Source organism: Schistocerca serialis, chromosome 1, assembly GCF_023864345.2.
Source record: "Schistocerca serialis cubense isolate TAMUIC-IGC-003099 chromosome 1, iqSchSeri2.2, whole genome shotgun sequence".
Lineage (NCBI taxonomy): Eukaryota > Metazoa > Arthropoda > Insecta > Orthoptera > Acrididae > Schistocerca > Schistocerca serialis.
Window position 1 is genome coordinate 238,247,044 of NC_064638.1, and position 20,191 is coordinate 238,267,234.

At 43.9% G+C, this 20,191-nt stretch overlaps 1 protein-coding gene across 1 annotated transcript in view; it reads left to right on the top strand.

The window, feature by feature from the left end:
- The window catches only part of LOC126461835 (prolactin-releasing peptide receptor-like), a 580,944-nt gene extending 562,336 nt beyond the window's left edge, over positions 1-18,608 (top strand). The window contains exons 6-7 of the mRNA XM_050096030.1: positions 6,643-6,777; positions 13,742-18,608. Coding sequence (XP_049951987.1) covers positions 6,643-6,777; positions 13,742-13,946 — 340 coding nt within the window. The 3' untranslated portion in view covers positions 13,947-18,608. The remainder of the gene's footprint in view (positions 1-6,642; positions 6,778-13,741) is intronic.
- Positions 18,609-20,191: the final 1,583 nt, after the last annotated feature.

Consider the following 20,191-nt stretch of genomic DNA (forward strand, 5'->3'; position numbering starts at 1 on the left):
GAATTATTAGTGGCTATTCAGTAGACAGAGAATATGTGGTACTTTTTAAAAGACCATATGGAAAAATATCTTAGCCTCCGCACATAAAACAACTTTGTTTCATTGTACCACAACCGGTCTTGATCTTCTTCGTCATTGTTAAGGATCCAAGTGCAAGAAATGTACATGAATACAAAGCTCCATTTTAGGTATTGTATATACAACAAATTACTCTCAAAATAAGGGACTGTTTCGGTACAAATCACCAAGTGGATTCCACACAATTGCTTATCTGAACAAATGCTATTGTCGATAACCATCTCTGATGACGTTTCATAAATAAACACAACGCGTCTTGTGTAGCTCTCTCTTATACAGGAGTATGTTTAAGAGGAAGAAGAGTCTACTAATTTACTGCCTGCTAAAAAAAAAAGTATCAAGAAGAGCAGGAGAATGTTGTTGTGGTCTTCAGTCCTGAGACTGGTTTGATGCAGTTCTCCATGCTACTCTATCCTGTGCAAGCTTCTTCATCTCCCAGTACCTACTGCAACCTACATCCTTCTGAATCTGTTTCATCTCTTGGTCTCCCTCTACGATTTTTACCCTCCACGCTGCCCTCCAATACTAAATTGGTGATCCCTTGATGCCTCAGAACATGTCCTACCAACCGATCCCTTCTTCTAGTTAAGTTGTGCCACAAACTTCTCTTCTCCCCAATCCTACTCAATACCTCCTCATTAGCTATATGATCTACCCATCTAATCTTCAGCATTCTTCTGTAGCACCACATTTCGAAAGATTCTATTCTCTTCTTGTCCAAACTAGTTATCGTCCATGTTTCGCTTCCATACATGGCTACGCTCCATACAAATACTTTCAGAAACGACTTCCTGGCACCTAAATCAATACTCGATGTTAACAAATTTCTCTTCTTCAGAAACGCTTTCCTTGCCTTTGCTAGTCTACGTTTGATATCCTCTCTACTTCGATCATCATCAGTTATTTTGCTCCCCAAATAGCAAAACTCCTTTACTACTTTATGTGTCTCATTTCCTAATCTAATTCCCTCAGCATCACCAGACTTAATTCGACTACATTCCATTATCCTCGGTTTGCCTTTGTTGATGTTCATCTTATGCCCTCCTTTCATGACACTGTCCATTCCGTTCAACTGCTCTTCCAAGTCCTTTGCTGTCTCTGACAGAATTACAATGTCATCGGCGAACCTCAAAATTTTTATTTCTTCTCCATGGATTTTAATACCTACTCCGAATTTTTCTTTTGTTTCCTTCACTGCTTGCTCAATATACAGATTGAATAACATCAGGGATAGGCTACAACCCTGTCTCACTCCCTTCCCAACCACTGCTTCCCTTTTGTGCTCCTCGACTCTTATAACTGCCATCTGGTTTCTGTACAAATTGTAAATAGCCTTTCGCTCCCTGTATTTTACCCCTGCCACCTTCAGAATTTGAAAGAGAGTATTCCAGTCAACATTGTCAGAAGCTTTCTCTAAGTCTACAAATGCTAGAAACGTAGGTTTGCCTTTCCTTAATCTTTCTTCTAAGATAAGTCGTAGGGTCAGTATTGCCTCACATGTTCCAACATTTCTACGGAATCCAAACTGATCTTCGCCGAGGTCAGCTTCTACCAGTTTTTCCATTCGTCTGTAGTATTTTGCATCCGTGACTTATTAGACTGATTTTTCGGTATTTTTCACATCTGTCAGCACCTGCTTTCTTTGGGATCGGAATTATTAGGAGGAGAATACGAAATGAAATTACGCTGACCGAGAGATTTGTGCCGTTTTTGCCCCAATTACAAAATAGAGTCCAATTTTCAAATAAGTTGGCAGTATAAGCCCACGTATCAGTATGAAGTTGCACCCTGCATAAGCTCACTTATCAATATGACGTTGCATCGGCTGGCCTATATATTGTTATATTGATTGGTTGCAAAGTGTGTCATCAGGTCATTGTACCCTTCCTGCGGCAAGATGGTTCGCAAGGGTTCTTCAATAGTTATTGACACTTCATAAGCAGACGTGCCATGTGTGCATGAGCATTAGCCTGTTCAAAAAATGACTCACTTATCAATATGACATTGCATTGTCTGGCCTATATGCTTATACTGACTCGGTTGGAAAGTGTGTCATAACGTCATTGTACCCTTTCCTGCGGCAAGATGGTCCGCAAGGTTTCTTAACTAGTCCTTGACACTTAATAAGCAGACGTGCCATGTGTGCATGAGCATTAGCCTGTTCAAAAAATGACAAATGAGATAATACTGTCGCATGAGAGGTAACACCTGCAGACGCAGTATATCTGTAACTTGCTGTTGTTCCGTCAGAGTTCCCTAAAACCGTACCATGAGGCCAAAAGGAACAGCGTTCTGCCTCTTAAAAACATTGCAAGACTAATGGGACCTCTCCACAGGTCGCCGCCATACCCTCTGACGATGGACATCGGACAAAAGAAACGAATAGCGATTCGTCGCCAACAAAACGCGACGTCATTCACCAAAACTGCCCCAGAAGAGAGAAAGAAAAAAGAAATAATAATACTAGTAATAATAAGAGACCCCCTCCACGTGACGGAACTTGGGCAACGATATGTGCGGAGGTCGGTGCTGCAGGGAGGTGTAATCAGTTTTGCCGCGCGGAGTGGCCGCGCGATTTAGGGCGCTATGCACGGATTGCGCGGCCCCTACAGCCGGAGGTTAGAGTCCTCGCTCGGGCATGTGTGTGTGTGTGTGTGTGTGTGTGTGTGTGTGTGTGTGTTTTGCTCTTAGCATAAGTTACTTTAAGTAGTGTGTAAGTCTACGGACCGATAACTCCACAATTCGGTCCCTTCGGAATTCACACACATTTGAGATCAGTTTGCTCAAGATCTATCTTAAGATATCAGGGGATAAACGGAAGCCACAAGGGAAGATCTTGTGTCATTTAGGCCCTTTACACCACTCCCTAAAAGATGTTTAGTGTGGATTCTGAGAGGAAGTGATTCTGAAATGATTTCCTCGGCTAACCATAGGGAAATAGCGTCTCCTCAATGTTGCGCATTGCGATTTCGACCTCTGTCGCAAAGATGTCAAGAGCAGGAGTCATATGTGGGTAAAGGGCTCTGTAGTGACCTTCTCATCGTCTTACACGTCCATGTTGGCGTTAGGCAGTACTGTGGGGAAATTCAGTGCCAGTGCGACATCATTCACCCGCCTTACGCTTCACATGAACTTCTGAGCTTGGGTCTTTTACTCGCAACATCTTGCTTCTTTGAACCGTCTCTTAGCCCAAGGGTGATGTTGCAGGGCGCCAAGCTTTTGCGGCTTTCGTTACAGAGGAAGGATGTAGGCACATTTGAGCCAAATTTCAAGTTTATACACCGCAACAACTGGGGAAGGGAGGGAGGGATAGCGGGGTTCCAAAGCAATGAACCTTTTATTCTTTTGCGCAATGTACATCCCCCCCCCCCCCCCCAATTGTGTATACATGTAAGAAGTTACATTGACAACCGATCATATCTTCTAGTTGTTTCACTATTATTCGTCAGTCGGCTTAATTGCAGAAGAGAATTATGTACAGAGCGTTAGGGCTACACGTGCAGATATTGTGATCATTGGTACCCCAATACATACCATTTCAGTATGTTAATTGATTTCTTCTTGTGTCTAACAGTCTTCTCGCAAACACTTTGTTTTCTGGGCGGGCGTAGCTGCATCAATAAGTGGTCTACGCCTGCCAGTATAGACTAACCGTTTTTATCCACGTATCCACACTTCAGCATCTGAGCAACTGCCCAGGGGAGAACAAGCATCAAAGGCTTCCTCTTGCCACATGTACTTCGAGGAACTAGCCAACCTGAAAACGTAATACTCCTCATAGCTATAACTAATAGTCTGAAAACGAAGTAAATACTGATGTAATGTTGTTCAGTACACTGTCTTCAGTCAGAAACAAAAATAGCTGCGTGTATGCCACTAACATCCTGTACTTACTGCCAGTTACCTTCAGCGAGGCCCAGTCGCAGCGCTTTTCAATATCCACGTGAAGCAACAGGAGCTACTACGGAAGGCTACATAAGCCAGTTCAGTGATCAGAGGAAGCCAAAGGCGCGCTACCTGCAACGTAACCCTACCTAGTGAAGCACTGTGGTGTGTCAGGTAACCTTCCAGTTCATGACAGCTTTACCTTTACCTACGACCTGTCATCAGCTAACTATATAGTTTTAATTACCTTACGCACATTCCTTTTGCCATCGAATGCTTCACATATGTTATTATGAGCTTATCTGTTCGAAATATATGCTATCTAAGGATACTTGTAAAAGCAATGGAATCGACGTAACCGTTTGAAGGGCGATTTGGTTGTCAGATTCCTGCCTTTCAGAAGTCTGAACCAGGCATCAAAATAACGTTTTCCCAAAGTGTGTCTCCCAGAATGAAGTGTAATTTACGCATAAGCGTATTATCGGTGTGATAAAGACTCGCATTCACTTTCCATTACTGAGCGGTATTCTTTCCAGTAGAGAGACTGAGCTGCATTACATTGTATGGCTCGAAGCTTCAATATCTCTCCGTGTTTCATTTTTCATAGAGGGTGACCTCCTAATCATGCTACATACCAAAAATTACCATATAGAACATCGAAGACCTACTCGCTGAACCAAACACATTTCGCATACTAATTGGAGTTGGGGTGCATCAGGTGATATTTATGTGGCAAGAAAGGTGAAATTGCCACTGCCTTTATTTTTCATGTGTAAAAAAATGTGCTGTTAATATTAATGAAACATCAATTTACACAGATGGATTCATCTAAGAAATAAAAATATTTTTGGCACGAATATTTACTGTACATTTCAAACAGCTACACTGACTTTCGTGGACAACCTCACTTCGCTGTATCATTTCAATTTGTAACGTACAATGGATGGTATATAATGAGGTGCACGTGGATACGTACAACGATGCTCATTAAATTATGGTGTAGCTACTACACTGACCAAAACAAAGTGTGTGAGATTACGCAGATACTGAATCTTCGTACAGAACTAAAATTGGATGTCACTTTGGAACTCAGATAAATATGTTTATCGTCTGTGAACTACACTCCTGGAAATGGAAAAAAGAACACATTGACACCGGTGTGTCAGACCCACCATACTTCCTCCGGACACTGCGAGAGGGCTGTACAAGCAATGATCACACGCACGGCACAGCGGACACACCAGGAACCGCGGTGTTGGCCGTCGAATGGCGCTAGCTGCGCAGCATTTGTGCACCGCCGCCGTCAGTGTCAGCCAGTTTGCCGTGGCATACGGAGCTCCATCGCAGTCTTTAACACTGGTAGCATGCCGCGACAGCGTGGACGTGAACCGTATGTGCAGTTGACGGACTTTGAGCGAGGGCGTATAGTGGGCATGCGGCAGGCCGGGTGGACGTACCGCCGAATTGCTCAACACGTGGGGCGTGAGGTCTCCACAGTACATCGATGTTGTCGCCAGTGGTCGGCGGAAGGTGCACGTGCCCGTCGACCTGGGACCGGACCGCAGCGACGCACGGATGCACGCCAAGACCGTAGGATCCTACGCAGTGCCGTAGGGGACCGCACCGCCACTTCCCAGCAAATTAGGGACACTGTTGCTCCTGGGGTATCGGCGAGGACCATTCGCAACCGTCTCCATGAAGCTGGGCTACGGTCCCGCACACCGTTAGGCCGTCTTCCGCTCACGCCCCAACATCGTGCAGCCCGCCTCCAGTGGTGTGGCGACAGGCGTGAATGGAGGGACGAATGGAGACGTGTCGTCTTCAGCGATGAGAGTCGCTTCTGCCTTGATGCCAATGATGGTCGTATGCGTGTTTGGCGCCGTGCAGGTGAGCGCCACAATCAGGACTGCATACGACCGAGGCACACAGGGCCAACACCCGGCATCATGGTGTGGGGAGCGATCTCCTACACTGGCCGTACACCACTGGTGATCGTCGAGGGAACACTGAATAGTGCACAGTACATCCAAACCGTCATCGAACCCATCGTTCTACCATTCCTAGACCGGCAAGGGAACTTGCTGTTCCAACAGGACAATGCACGTCCGCATGTATCCCGTGCCACCCAACGTGCTCTAGAAGGTGTAAGTGAACTACCCTGGCCAGCAAGATCTCCGGATCTGTCCCCCATTGAGCATGTTTGGGACTGGATGAAGCGTCGGCTCACGCGGTCTGCACGTCCAGCACGAACGCTGGTCCAACTGAGGCGCCAGGTGGAAATGGCATGGCAAGCCGTTCCACAGGACTACATCCAGCATCTCTACGATCGTCTCCATGGGAGAATAGCAGCCTGCATTGCTGCGAAAGGTGGACATACACTGTACTAGTGCCGACATTGTGCATGCTCTGTTGCCTGTGTCTATGTGCCTGTGGTTCTGTCAGTGTGATCATGTGATGTATCTGACCCCAGGAATGTGTCAATAAAGTTTCCCCTTCCTGGGACAATGAATTCACGGTGTTCTTATTTCAATTTCCAGGAGTGTAATTTATAGCTTATGAGTTTTTCTGTCATGACTTGAAATTTACTCAGTCCCTCCTAATATCTAAATGTCAGATGTGTTACCGCTTAGCTGCTACCATTGAACCAGCCACTGACGACGTGTTTGTTTCTTGCCGCAGGGTCGTGCGACAAGTGCTCCCAGAGACATACGAGAACGATGCGCACCTCGACGTGACCTACACGGTGTTCGTGTGGTTCGCCTTTCTGCACACATGCAGCACTCCAGCACTGTACGCCTCGTGGACTCTCAGTCCGTAAGTAAATTCTCTACTTCTGTGTGTGTAATAAAGCAGGTTGACGCAGTGGCCGTAGTTCACCTTTTCTTTTTATCGCAGCTCTGAGCTCACTGCTACGAAACAAAGCCATTTAATATATCGCTTCAGGACGGAAGCGCGAGAAGTTAATATTTAATATTGCATGGAATATTCATTCTCAGCGATACGCTGCGTTATTGCAGTATTCATAGGATCCGTCTTACAAGCACAGTTGCCAAGTTCATTTTCATACTGTAGGTAATATACCGGGAGGTTATAATTAAACTTTCGCTGCTTGAGAGGGCCTCCGTGAGAAACGAGTGATCGTAGAGTAATGAAACTTTTTGGAAACATTGTAGCGACATGTGGAAGAGAAATAATGAAGAAACGATTGGAGGAAACATTTAATTTCCGCACGAGAGGGTAACACTTGTTAATTGTATACCTTGCTTACTCAGCATGACGACCATCTGCATCCACGGCAGCGTGAAAGTTTGACCATTTCACAACTATTCGTAATACTTTTCGAACGATGGACTACGGTGTGTTCGGCTGTCGTTACACAGCTCGTTCACTGCATTCAGATGGCATCTTACGTCCAGCATTCTCAGTCAGTAACTTCTTCACTAATTTGTAACACAATCGTTCCTTGGCTTCTCCAAGGAGAAATTCCTAAATCAGCTTTTAATTCGAAATTTCAAATCGTGTTCTTCAACCCCAGTGCGGAAAGAGAAACCTTTCTCCGTATCCCTTTAATGCGTCTTTTCTCGCAAAGAGCAGTAATACCATTGCTGTTGTTTCGATAAAACAGCTCTACAAATAAAGCACTGTTTACCATGTCCAGACCCATGTTGATTTCTGCAACTGAAATGCAGTCCGATGCCTGTGGTTCAACCTTACATCTCGATATCACTACCGGTGCCTAACGGCAGCTCATGACACTAAATCTACTTACAATGCAAATCCTACAGCGCACACTCTGTGCATCATTCCTATAAAGTTGGGTACCAGTACAGTAAACGGGTTTCCGTCTACACTGGCTGAAGTAGCGAAAGTGTACATACAACCACCGTGTACTTACTCAGAAGCAATGTTCCTCATGGTCACGAAAAAGACCTGTTCGTGCCTGTAATTTATCTAGAATATCCTCGAACATAAAAATGTATGATCAAAAACGTACAATCATACGTAGATAAGTTACTGACGGTTGTATGTGTCCAATAACATTTCGCAGTCAAAAATACATTTCCAAGTTAGAGGACTTAGATGGGAAGAAGTGCGATATTTATATAAAAGTTGCACAAGTTTAAAATCAGGTTGGTTAGTACTCCAATACCAAAAACCAACTAAGCTACATAGAGAAGCCCCATGTCGACGGTTTTGGCAAATAACGCGGACAACGCCATGGACTGCGATCTGGAATCCACGAACGTACTGCTCTCGAATTTTGACGATGAAAATACAGCTGGTCTGGCGATTCCTACGATATCGGAAAAGGCAAAGAAGATGGCGCCTAAGAGCTAAGGGAATATCTGCACTTCATCTAGTGGAATAGAAGCCAAGCAGACGACAGTTTCCTGCTCTCTGTGCACAAATGTCGTCCGCACCACTTCCACATGTTCGAAACGCGTAAAGAGAAGGCTGGTCGGGCAGGAACAGAAACCTTCGGCTATAGTTATGAAGCTCGACGAAATCTGACAAATTACACGTTCGTGAAGCAGCTAGCTGGCATAGACAATTTCACTGTTAGACCAAGAGGAAAGAACCCCTATCAAGCTGACACACAAGGCAGCAGCCAATTATAGATACGGTACTTTCACATGTGAAGAGTAGTAAATGCCATTCAACACTTTCTTTTCGTCCTCTGACAAGACTGTGAAAGGAGTGGTATGTGCCTTGCTAAATGAACACGAACTGAAACATATCGGCAAGCAAGTAGAATTCATGGCGTACAGTTATGGATCGCAATCGCTGTCGCACCTTCGCTCCCCAAGAAATAATGGGGACAAAATTTGATGTTTATCACGAGTGGTATTCCAAATGTTCAAATGTGTGTGAAATCGAATGGGACTTAACTGCTAACGTCATCAGACCCTAAGCTTACACACTACTTAACCTAAATTATCCTAAGGACAAACACACAATCCCCATGCCCGAGGGAGGATTCGAACCTCCCACGGGACCAGCCGCACAGTCCATGACTACAGCGCCTCAGACTGCTCGGCTAATCCCGCGCGGCAGTGGTATTCCATACAACCATGGAATCTGGCACATCATGAGAATTGCGACAATTTCGGTGACCACGGAGGAGCCACGAGCAAGGCGCGCCGAGCCGCAGTGTTTCATTTTGGTCAAGTCGGTCTTTATGAACTTTTTCGACTTGTAGAACAGAATTCAATTTTTGACCTCAAGAACCCTTTGCAAACTTGTGGCGGAACCAAACCACAGAATATGTAATAGACAGACATCTGTCCAGACAATCACTCAGGAATTCCAAACTGCATCAGGATCCACTGCAAGTACTCTGACAGTTAGGCGGAGGTCAGAAAGCTAGGATTTCATGGTCGAGCGGCTGCTCAGAACCACACATCACGCCGGTAAATGCCAAACGACGCTTCGCTTGGAGTAAGGAGCGTAAACATTGGGCAATTGAACAGCGGAAAATCATTGTGTGGAGTGGCGGATCACGATACGCAAAGTGGGGAGCCCATGGCAGTATGTGGGTATGGCAAATACCCGTGATCGTCAGCTGCCAGCGCATGTAGTGCCAACAGTAAAATTCGGAGGCGATGGTGTTATGATGTGGTCTTGTATTTCATGGAGGGGGCTTGTACCTCTTGTTGTCTTGCGTGGCACTATCACAGCACAGGCCTACATTAATGTTTTAAGCACCTTCTTGCTTCCCACGATTGAAGAGCAATTCCGGGATGGCGATAGCATCTTTCAACACGATCGAGCAACTGTTCATAATCCACGGCCCGTGGCGGAGTGATTACATGACAATAACATCCCTGTAATGGATAGGCTTACACTGAGCCCTGACCTGAATCCTGCACAACACCTTTAGGATGTTTTGGAACGCCGACTCGTGCCAGGTGTCACCGACCGAGATCGATACTTCTCAGTGAAGCACTCTGTCTCTGTGAAGAATGGGCTGCCGTTCCCCAAGAAACATTCCAACACATGATTGAACATAATGCCTGCGAGAGCGGAAGCTGTCATCAAGGCTAAGGGTGGGCCAACACCATATTGAATTCCAGCATTACCGATAGATCATTTTCAGCCAGGTGTCCGGATAGTTTTGATCACATAGTATATTTATACCTTTATTTTTCAATTTAATATTTATCTGCACTTGTACTACCGCAAACATCATCCATTATTATGCTACATATTAACAGTTTAATTTAGTTTCTTATGTCATCTGGTAGCATCAAACATTATTTATTTGCATAAAATTCCCGTCTCATGTATACCATGTTAGTTGCTGAACTCCTTGTGTTACATTTTTTCTCATTTATAACCACGTAATAATATAACACCTTGACCTACTACAGCAACCCTTTCTCGCAAAGCTTGACTTCTTTCTTTGTTATGCATCGTTCGCATCTCGCTGTCATTCTATTTTTACCTCATTTAATACTGTAAATTCGGCGCTTCTCCTGATTTCTTTCATGGGCCTGTCCTTCTTTAGGCGTCGTCGTTCCAGAGTAGCTATCGCGTTCCTGTAGACTCTTCCTAAACAAAAACAACACCAATATTTTATATATACCAACGATGACATTGCCAGAATTAACGTTTGAGTGGTGCTATTATTGGAAGTTCCTCCCGATAATTCATTGACTAGCCAGTACAGTGGCCTCTATTCCCTGGACGGATCATGCGGTCCTCTTTAAATTTCGTGACAGCCTCAGTGAATTCATGCGCAGTGCCTCTGCTTCCTCCGTCCTCCTCAGATCCTCTTTTTTGGTTGGTGTATGTAGGGCGATCCTTGCGAGAAGCTGCAAAGGGTGTATCTTTGCTGCTGGAGACAAATAATCACACTTTCAGAAAATACCATCCCTACAACCCGAAGATAGTGAGAGCGAGATGTGAGGTACGAGACCTATTGTACAATCAGTCTGACAGTCAATGAATCCTAGTTGCTGATCAGCACAGCACATGAGAGCACAGAGAGAAAACTGTGGATCTTTTAAATGACGATCATCTTGGCTTAAGACAGTTTCAGGCACAAGCTTTGATATTATGCCTCATAATGGAAACAAATCTTCAGAAAAATCAGGACACTTTCCTAGGTAGGCATTTTCACATTTTCAGCCTTATAGGATCGCTTTGTTGTTAAGACCCCTTTTCCTCAGGAACGGGTAGAAATATCAAATTGAAATTTATGTCAAATAACTGAAGTGCAGCTAATCACAGAGGTCCGTTGTGGTGTGTAATTATCATACGGCAGCGAAACATGGTAGACATTCTAATGCATTAATGCAGAACCAATTTATACTGAAAAAAATTAGTTCTAGTTTTAGTCACGAGATGAAAATCTGGCACTACGAAGGCAAGAAAGGCATATAGAAATATTTCTATACTTTGTGCATTAGGAATGGGACGTGGTCAGGAAAGATCAAACAAGGCAGAAAGCCATGATGCTGATTTTACTGTTAACCACTGCTCTCGCTATTTGTTTAATATGAGCACCGTTGACGTCGACGAGACGCTGTAGAGCGCCAGATTTGCACCTGGTGCCTAAAAATACAACTATTTTTTTCAATGTAAATCAGTTTCGCATTAATACTTCAGCATACCTGCAAAGTACCTCCGTCATACGATAATTACAGCCAACACTGGACACTTGAAAGTACCTGCGCTTTAATTATAACCACCCAGCACTGAGGCTCAAATGGCTCTGAGCTCTATGGGACTTAACTTCTGAGGTCATGAGCCCCTCGAACTCAGAACTACTACCTAACTAACCTAAGGACATCACACACATCCATGCCCGTGGCAGGATTCTAACCTGCGATCGTAGCGCTCGCGCGGTTCCAGACTGTAGCGCCTAGAACCGCACGGCCACCCCGGCCGGCCCAGCACTGAGGTCTACGGTCCCGTGGCCAACTATAAAATCGAAGCTTCGAAGACAGTGAATTTTAAAAATATTGCCTTTCATGTAACATATTCTGATACTCGCAAATTCACGCATCAAACCTATATGGCACTTTTCTTTGACCTAGAATCATGAAATAAGGCTATAAACAAGATGTGACAATATAAATAAAGAAAAAATACGAAAATTGTTGCTTTGTAATTACATCGCAGTAGAATATACACTCCTGGAAATTGAAATAAGAACACCGTGAATTCATTGTCCCAGGAAGGGGAAACTTCATTGACACATTCCTGGGGTCAGATACATCACATGATCACACTGACAGAACCACAGGCACATAGACACAGGCAACAGAGCATGCACAATGTCGGCACTAGTACAGTGTATATCCACCTTTCGCAGCAATGCAGGCTGCTATTCTCCCATGGAGACGATCGTAGAGATGCTGGATGTAGTCCTGTGGAACGGCTTGCCATGCCATTTCCACCTGGCGCCTCAGTTGGACCAGTGTTCGTGCTGGACGTGCAGACCGCGTGAGCCGACGCTTCATCCAGTCCCAAACATGCTCAATGGGGGACAGATCCGGAGATCTTGCTGGCCAGGGTAGTTCACTTACACCTTCTAGAGCACGTTGGGTGGCACGGGATACATGCGGACGTGCATTGTCCTGTTGGAACAGCAAGTTCCCTAGCCGGTCTAGGAATGGTAGAACGATGGGTTCGATGACGGTTTGGATGTACCGTGCACTATTCAGTGTCCCCTCGACGATCACCAGTGGTGTACGGCCAGTGTAGGAGATCGCTCCCCACACCATGATGCCGGGTGTTGGCCCTGTGTGCCTCGGTCTTATGCAGTCCTGATTGTGGCGCTCACCTGGACGGCGCCAAACACGCATACGACCATCATTGGCATCAAGGCAGAAGCGACTCTCATCGCTGAAGACGACACGTCTCCATTCGTCCCTCCATTCACGCCTGTCGCCACACCACTGGAGGCGGGCTGCACGATGTTGGGGCGTGAGCGGAAGACGGCCTAACGGTGTGCGGGACCGTAGCCCAGCTTCATGGAGACGGTTGCGAATGGTCCTCGCCGATACCCCAGGAGCAACAGTGTCCCTAATTTGCTGGGAAGTGGCGGTGCGGTCCCCTACGGCACTGCGTAGGATCCTACAGTCTTGGTGTGCATCCGTGCGTCGCTGCGGTCCAGTCCCAGGTCGACGGGCACGTGCACCTTCCGCCTACCACTGGCGACAACATCCATGTACTGTGGAGACCTCACCTCCCACGTGTTGAGCAATTCGGCGGTACGTCCACCCGGCCTCCCGCATGCCCACTATACGCCCTCGCTCAAAGTCCGTCAACTGCACATACGGTTCACGTCCACGCTGTCGCGGCATGCTACCAGTGTTAAAGACTGCGATGGAGCTCCGTATGCCACGGCAAACTGGCTGACACTGACGGCGGCGGTGCACAAATGCTGCGCAGCTAGCGCCATTCGACGGCCAACACCGCGTTCCTGGTGTGTCCGCTGTGCCGTGCGTGTGATCATTGCTTGTACAGCCCTCTCGCAGTGTCCGGAGCAAGTATGGTGGGTCTGACACACCGGTGTCAATGTGTTCTTTTTTCCATTTCCAGGAGTGTATATATAATATATATAATTTCATTTCTTGCCTATTTGTCTGTCTGTCCGTCTGTTAAGAACCCTCAGAATGCGACTTCCCTGTCGCACTTGTCCTGAAATGATGTCACTCGTGGAGTAGCAACTTTAATGGGTATCAGTACACCTCGGTACTTAGGGATTGTTCCGTTGACTTGCTTCTGTTCCGGAGGACGCAGCTCTTGTGACGGTCCCTTGTTACAGGCTGGAGAAGGAGCGGCTGCGGCTGTACTTCCGCTTTGGTGAGCGCCGGCGGCTACGGAACCGCAGCCAGTCGGCCTTGGGGGCGGTGGTGCAGCAGCAGCAGCAGCCGCCGCCGGAAGCCGGTCTGGAGTCTCCGGAGGATGAGGAGGAGGAGGGGGAGGAGCCGGAGGAGGAGGTGGAGGAGGAGCGAGAGGGCAAGTCCTGAGGGCAGGCCGCCGTGGGCTCCCCCACCTCCACCAGCAGTCGCAGGGTCCGAGTCTGAGGAACCGCGCTCAGCTTCCTGGCAGGAAGGCCGTGTGCGCGGCTCTTTGGAGAGGACCCACTGCCGACCGACCACGCCCTCTGTGCTCTGCCCACGGTTCAAGTGCTACGGGAACCCTGGCTGCGTCTGTTTACCAAGCTGGAAACATTCACAGAGTACTTATTCCATTGTTACAGGTTACGCTCCGGCAGCCATCGTTCTATTACTGGAGGTTCGAAAAATACGGTTCGTGTGGACAAATGAATAAATTTTGTTGCAGCAGCTACAAAGTGCACATGAAAATAGTCGTCAAATGCGTAAAGAAAGACCCAAACACACAGTTCACTACTGTTATAGTTATTTCGAATCAATCTGCTGAAGATTGAAGTTAATAAAGTGATGTGGATTGCCAACACAGAATACATATAATGTTCCAAATATTTTGAGTCAAACTATTGAACGTCGAATGTGGCAAAATGCAGTAAATGAACGAGACAAAATAAGTCTTATATTCAAAACATAAGATAAATTAGAGAAATTCCCTCATCAGTGACTTTGAGGTCTTTGAATATGCAGTAAGTACGGTGGAGTTGGCACATACTTTGAATGGTTTATAGTTCCTTACAGCCACAATCATTGACTGATTTCCCAGAGAACATCTCTTAAAGTAGTTATTGTATTTACCATCTCATTTTGCAGTTCACTTTCTTCCAGGTTATCCGTTCTAGATGCTTCGGTTGGAACAGAGATTTGAGATGGCATCGACTGTTTTGACGCATTTTAGCTTCCTGCTATCTGTAATTGACAGAGAATACTCGAATAATAGAACAAATTTATTTTGAACTTACTCTTCTAGGTGAATGACGATGCCCACCATTTCCGATATTAACCGTGGTTCGCTCGTACGTGACACACCCTATGTGTCACGGCGAAAACCAGCCGGGAAGTAAAATGCATGTTCCTTTGACGCAGAAAGTAATCAATCACTGCATGTTTCTCTTAAGCGGCGTATCCACCCCGTTTGTATTGATCGAAATGAGCACATCCTGTCTAGAAGAGCTATACGTTGCTCTTGGATAGTTTTTTATATTTTTTGCAGCCTGAGACCTTCTAACACAGTGTTTCGTGTTTCTTAAGGACCGTGACAAGATGACTTGCAGGAACGTGAAAATCACCTATCCTTCGGGGAACAATAATTACTTACCAAGCATTTCGTCTACTTTCTGTTAATGCCGCTGTCAGTATGAAGACAGCGACATTTATAGAGATAGTTCCACACGTACCTATTTTGATTTTTGTTCTACGAAGCACTGAATATTCATCAACCTCTCAAACTCGCTGTACAGAATACCACCAGTTAGGGCCCTGAATTGATGTGTTCAGTGTGTCACTATTATCATTACTTTACAAAGCAAGCCATTTCATGTGCGTACATAGGAACTGGCTGTCATATCACAGCTGTAAGGAGAGTATTTGTCAAGTTTCAAAGTGAAATTCGGAATTTTCGGAACAAGGTTGGTAGCAGTATGTGGGCCTCGCTTTCCGCATACATACTTCGTTGTGAATCGCATGTCTCTGTCGCGAAGTAGTGGGACTCTTCATTTCACATGTCACTCATGTTTTCGGCTGTATGCTATCGACCAATAGCACAAGCTTTCGGGCACAAACCGCACCTGCCAGCTTGTTTTTCTTCGAACGTTTCCTGCTTCACTGGAAAAAAAGTTCTTGCTTTTATTACTGTTTCCCATGGTCACCAACTAAATAATTAAAATATTTATCCCTGCATCTCCGGTAGTGACACATCCAAACATGTATGAAAATTTCAGCCTTCGTGTTTTGTGACCGTTTGTTAGCATTCCGAAACTCCTCTTGCACAAAGTTTACAGTAATTTCGCTTCTCAGTATTGATTCGGACTAGCGTTGCTGGAACATCTGTGGAAAATCTGTAGTATGTTGACAAATTATGAACGGACTATTTTCCAGTATTTATTCACGCACATTTCCTAACGGTAGCACACCTTAATGCTAAGCTTAACAGATGTCATTCATTTCTTTGTCTTAAAGCTGAGAGCATGTGTACGTTTAAATATCCCAACCTTGAAGTAAAAATTTAATTTCGTTATCTCGTTTCCCATTGAGATATCTAAATACTGCTCTTAATTGACAAGCAGTGAAAATGTTTGTCTTCCTGACCTTTTCAACTCGGTATAACATAGTGAAGAGAGCTCAAGTGGATTTCACACGGAAGGTGCATACTATCGTAAACGCGGAACTGAAAACTGTACAAAATCGTACTGGTGTCGATCATACCGAAATTAAACGCCGTTATCACATGACAGTTTGTATGAATCATCAATGACAAGCAACTTCTTCTTACAGTTTAAACAGATATATTCAAAACGGGTGGACTTAACGATGAGGCAGCGTGACTCCCTGAGCTTAGTCTTGTGTTACGTTCACTCTGAGAGGTATATATGTACGACGTATCTAACCAACTACACCTTTTCCTTTTACTTTTCTTAATAGTAATGGGATCTGGCTGCCGATACTACTTCTGAACACCTCTCTTGATTTTTGTGCACCCACCTTTCCATGGGTTGAATGCAGTCCAGATCACTCAGTTTCTCTCATTGTTTCACCTTATAATAAATATTTTATTGTTTCGTGACTGATGTGACATGATGGGGAGACAGAAACTTACAGCCGCGTCCGTCAAAATTTATAAGTAAATTCAAAGTAACCACCAATGGGATTGGGCTGCTCAAAGTAAGCAAGACTCATTAGTAACTTTAGAGTGTCTATTTTGACACGAGAAATGAGGTGCCATCACGGCATCAGAGGAACTACAAACACGAATTTTTTTCCGAGAACTACACCAGAAATACCAGGGAATAATATTTTCGTGTGACTTCGTCACTGGAAGTGCAATGCCCAGATAAGCTGCTGTGGAGTTGTTAAATATAATAATGTAGATACTAGGCGGCGATTAAACAACAGTCGGCCATTTTTTTATGAACTTGAATAATTAGAGCTCTCATAATGCGAATTAAGCTCTGCGAGTGTAACATTGTGGTGAGTTACCAACCATTATGCCTCACAGGTCGCGGTGGGTGAAGCGGATATCCCTTTCGAAATGCTACTGCTAACCACCATAGGAAGCAGACAGGATGCTCATCGCAAATCTGAGCAGTGAGGTGAACTTATCGTGGGCAGCTACACGTGTGCAGTTTCGGCGGCTGTTAAGGAATGCAACGGGTGCTATGCTAACTGTTATTGCTGTGTCTCCAGTCAAGAGGATTCCAATAAGCATAAGCCGTGAGACATCACTCGCACATTCGCATACCTCAGATCATGGCACCTTAAGAACTTTCTGGTTTCCTTTATACGTAAAGATTAGCGCTTCCCGCCCCAGACTACCATGGTGCTATTAGGGACCAGCAGTCTCTTTGCGACAATCAGGCCTCATCTCCTTCTCAGATTCACCTCAACCGACACAAAGGTAAGGCACCCAAAACAATTGCGTCTAAAAGATAGGAAGAGGATAAACCAACGGCGCAAGAGGTGGATAACTTCTTAACACGGTTGCTGCACAACGCCAACGTCCTCAGTATCTCCCATGCTCTTACTTCCATAAAAACTTTCACAACATGTACATCAATAAAGGACATCTAGAGACTCGTTGAAATCTTATTTTTCTTGGTCATTATGCATTCCTGAAAGGTATCTACTGTTCGGGCTGTGTTAATGTGGAAGGAAAATTTTACGCTGTGAGGAATACTGCAACTGCGGAAGTGTAAAAACTTATGCTGTGTATGGCAAGGAATGCAAAGTAATGGCTCAAAAAGTTGAAAAAGTGAATTCTAAATTTTAATAAGTGAATGTTATGTCACTGAACTTCTTTCGATCGGAAACATACTCCTAGGATCAAGAGGAAAAAAAATGAATGTTGTGTACGTTACCACGAATGCATAACGCATTCCTCTCAGTCCTCCTCCGCTTTCTTCGTAAGCAGTACATACATCATCATGCCATTGGAAACTATTGCTGTAACTACTGTGCTTCAGTATCCATGCTACAGTGTGGAAATTTACGAAGTTTGTTTAAAATTAAAGACGAGTTACTTTATTCAGTGCGAAAATACAGCTTATTTAAATAAGGTGAGACTTACATACATCGAACGTTTTTAACATTCGGAACAGAATAATAGTTGGTAATATGTGTATATCTAACATGTAAACATGGAGCAACATTTACAACACGATTTTATGTTAACTTCTTAAAAATTGTTCTCAGAAAGTGCATATTTATCAGCATCAGAGGAATAATACTGGTATAAAGCTTTACTCCACAGGCGCAAATCAATGCGAACAAGATATTATTATATGCGAATTATATGTAAGTGTTAAATGTTGTGTCAGAAGTTGTTGTATTTACATACATTTTTCTAAGTGTGTACTTTACGAAGCTTTCCAAAATGTGTCCTCATTAAAGAGTGTACCAGCTTTATTCTTTTGTCACTCGTAGTTAAGTGCAGCTGATTTTTTGTGGGGGCTGCGTAATATGTTAACTTGCTATGATTGTTTATGTGCTAAATGTTGATCTGCGAATGTACCAGGAAACAAAAATAAAGGGTTTGAAATGAGGAGTGCACGAGTCAGCATATCCATAAAATGGAACCACCACAACAGCAAGATTTTGCTGTCCTTTCTTCTACTTCTGACAAGTCTTTAGATATCCCAAACACTGCTCACACTAATGATAAGTGTTTCGCTTGTCTGAGAAACTGCATGCATTGCTTGTTGGTAAACCAAGGTGAATGAGAAGCCTCAATCATTTGATATGTATAGCGTCTAAATTGTTGTACATATAACAATTTTGAAGAATGAGGAATGTTAATTTTTTAACCATACTTAATTTCCTGTTGGAATTGGGTATACGATTTTTTCCTTTTGATGGTGTCAGTTTGGGCAGGTACTGAACAATGATCACATAAACATCTACAGTCAAATAAAATTAATTTAATTGTGTGCACACTTAAAACTTAATATGAATCCAAAAGAATATCACAAGAAAATGCATTGTACTGTAAAATGAACACAAATTAAGGTATCATTTAATAGCCTTAGCAGTTCAAATCACATACAAAGTGGAGATATCGCACAATAAAACAATCTTTTGAACTTTATTTTTACCTTGAAATACTAGTACTGTTCCTCTACCATGACCCACTCCAGACTGCAACCAGCCACCACTGCTTTGTCCTCATTAACGTGATGATCGACAGTTCCTGAAAAGTTCTACTTGGGAAAATGACTCATTTTTCAGGGCTGGGAGGGGATTGGGGAGATGACAGCCAATGTGGATTCTTGGAGTTGGTTAAATTGTGATGTTTTGACTAAAATCAAAATTCGGACAGCTAACAATCAGACCTCAAAATTTATAGACATGTATTGCCTGAAAGATACGGACTTTTCAGCGTTTACCGAAAATAAACGGCTTACAGACGATAAAAGATACCAAATAGTCGTTCTTCACGCAAACTAATATTTTTGTAACTACTACAACTTTTCTGCAGTTCAAAACATATAAATGTTTCATGTGTATTGTGGTCACATTATTCAAATTGAAATCTTTGCCTAAACGAAAGAATTTGGTCGTAAGATTCACGAAACGTTTCAGCCACAGACGGTTTCTATAGGTGGTTTCTATAAACAAATAAAAATTATGGTAATTATTGACTGAATTCTGGGACAAACAGAAACATGGAAGAATAGTTCTTGTATACAGAGTGTCTACGCTTACTACATGAAAGTTTCTGAATGCACTGAAATGTCACCTAGTAAAATAATTCCCTCATTGAAACCTTAAAGCTGCAAAAATTACAATTATGAAATACCTTAATCAGTTTTGTTTAGTTTCATATGTCAGGAAGCAAGAGCTTGTCACAAAGAGAAAATTATCCATAAAATAAATTTAAATAAAACTGCAATCGGTCATAAAATATGGATACCTCATTAATAAAAGTTTAATTGAAAAAAGATAAAAAGTTTTATGAAAGTGAAGAAGGTTGAACAACAAGAGCCTAAAAATATAAAATAACGACGAAGTTAAATGGCAAGTGTCAAAAATTGCATTTAAAAGCAGAAAAAATATTTCACTTTCTTATTCATCCCAAAATTGTGAAGAGAGAAATCGTGTTTTAAAAGTTA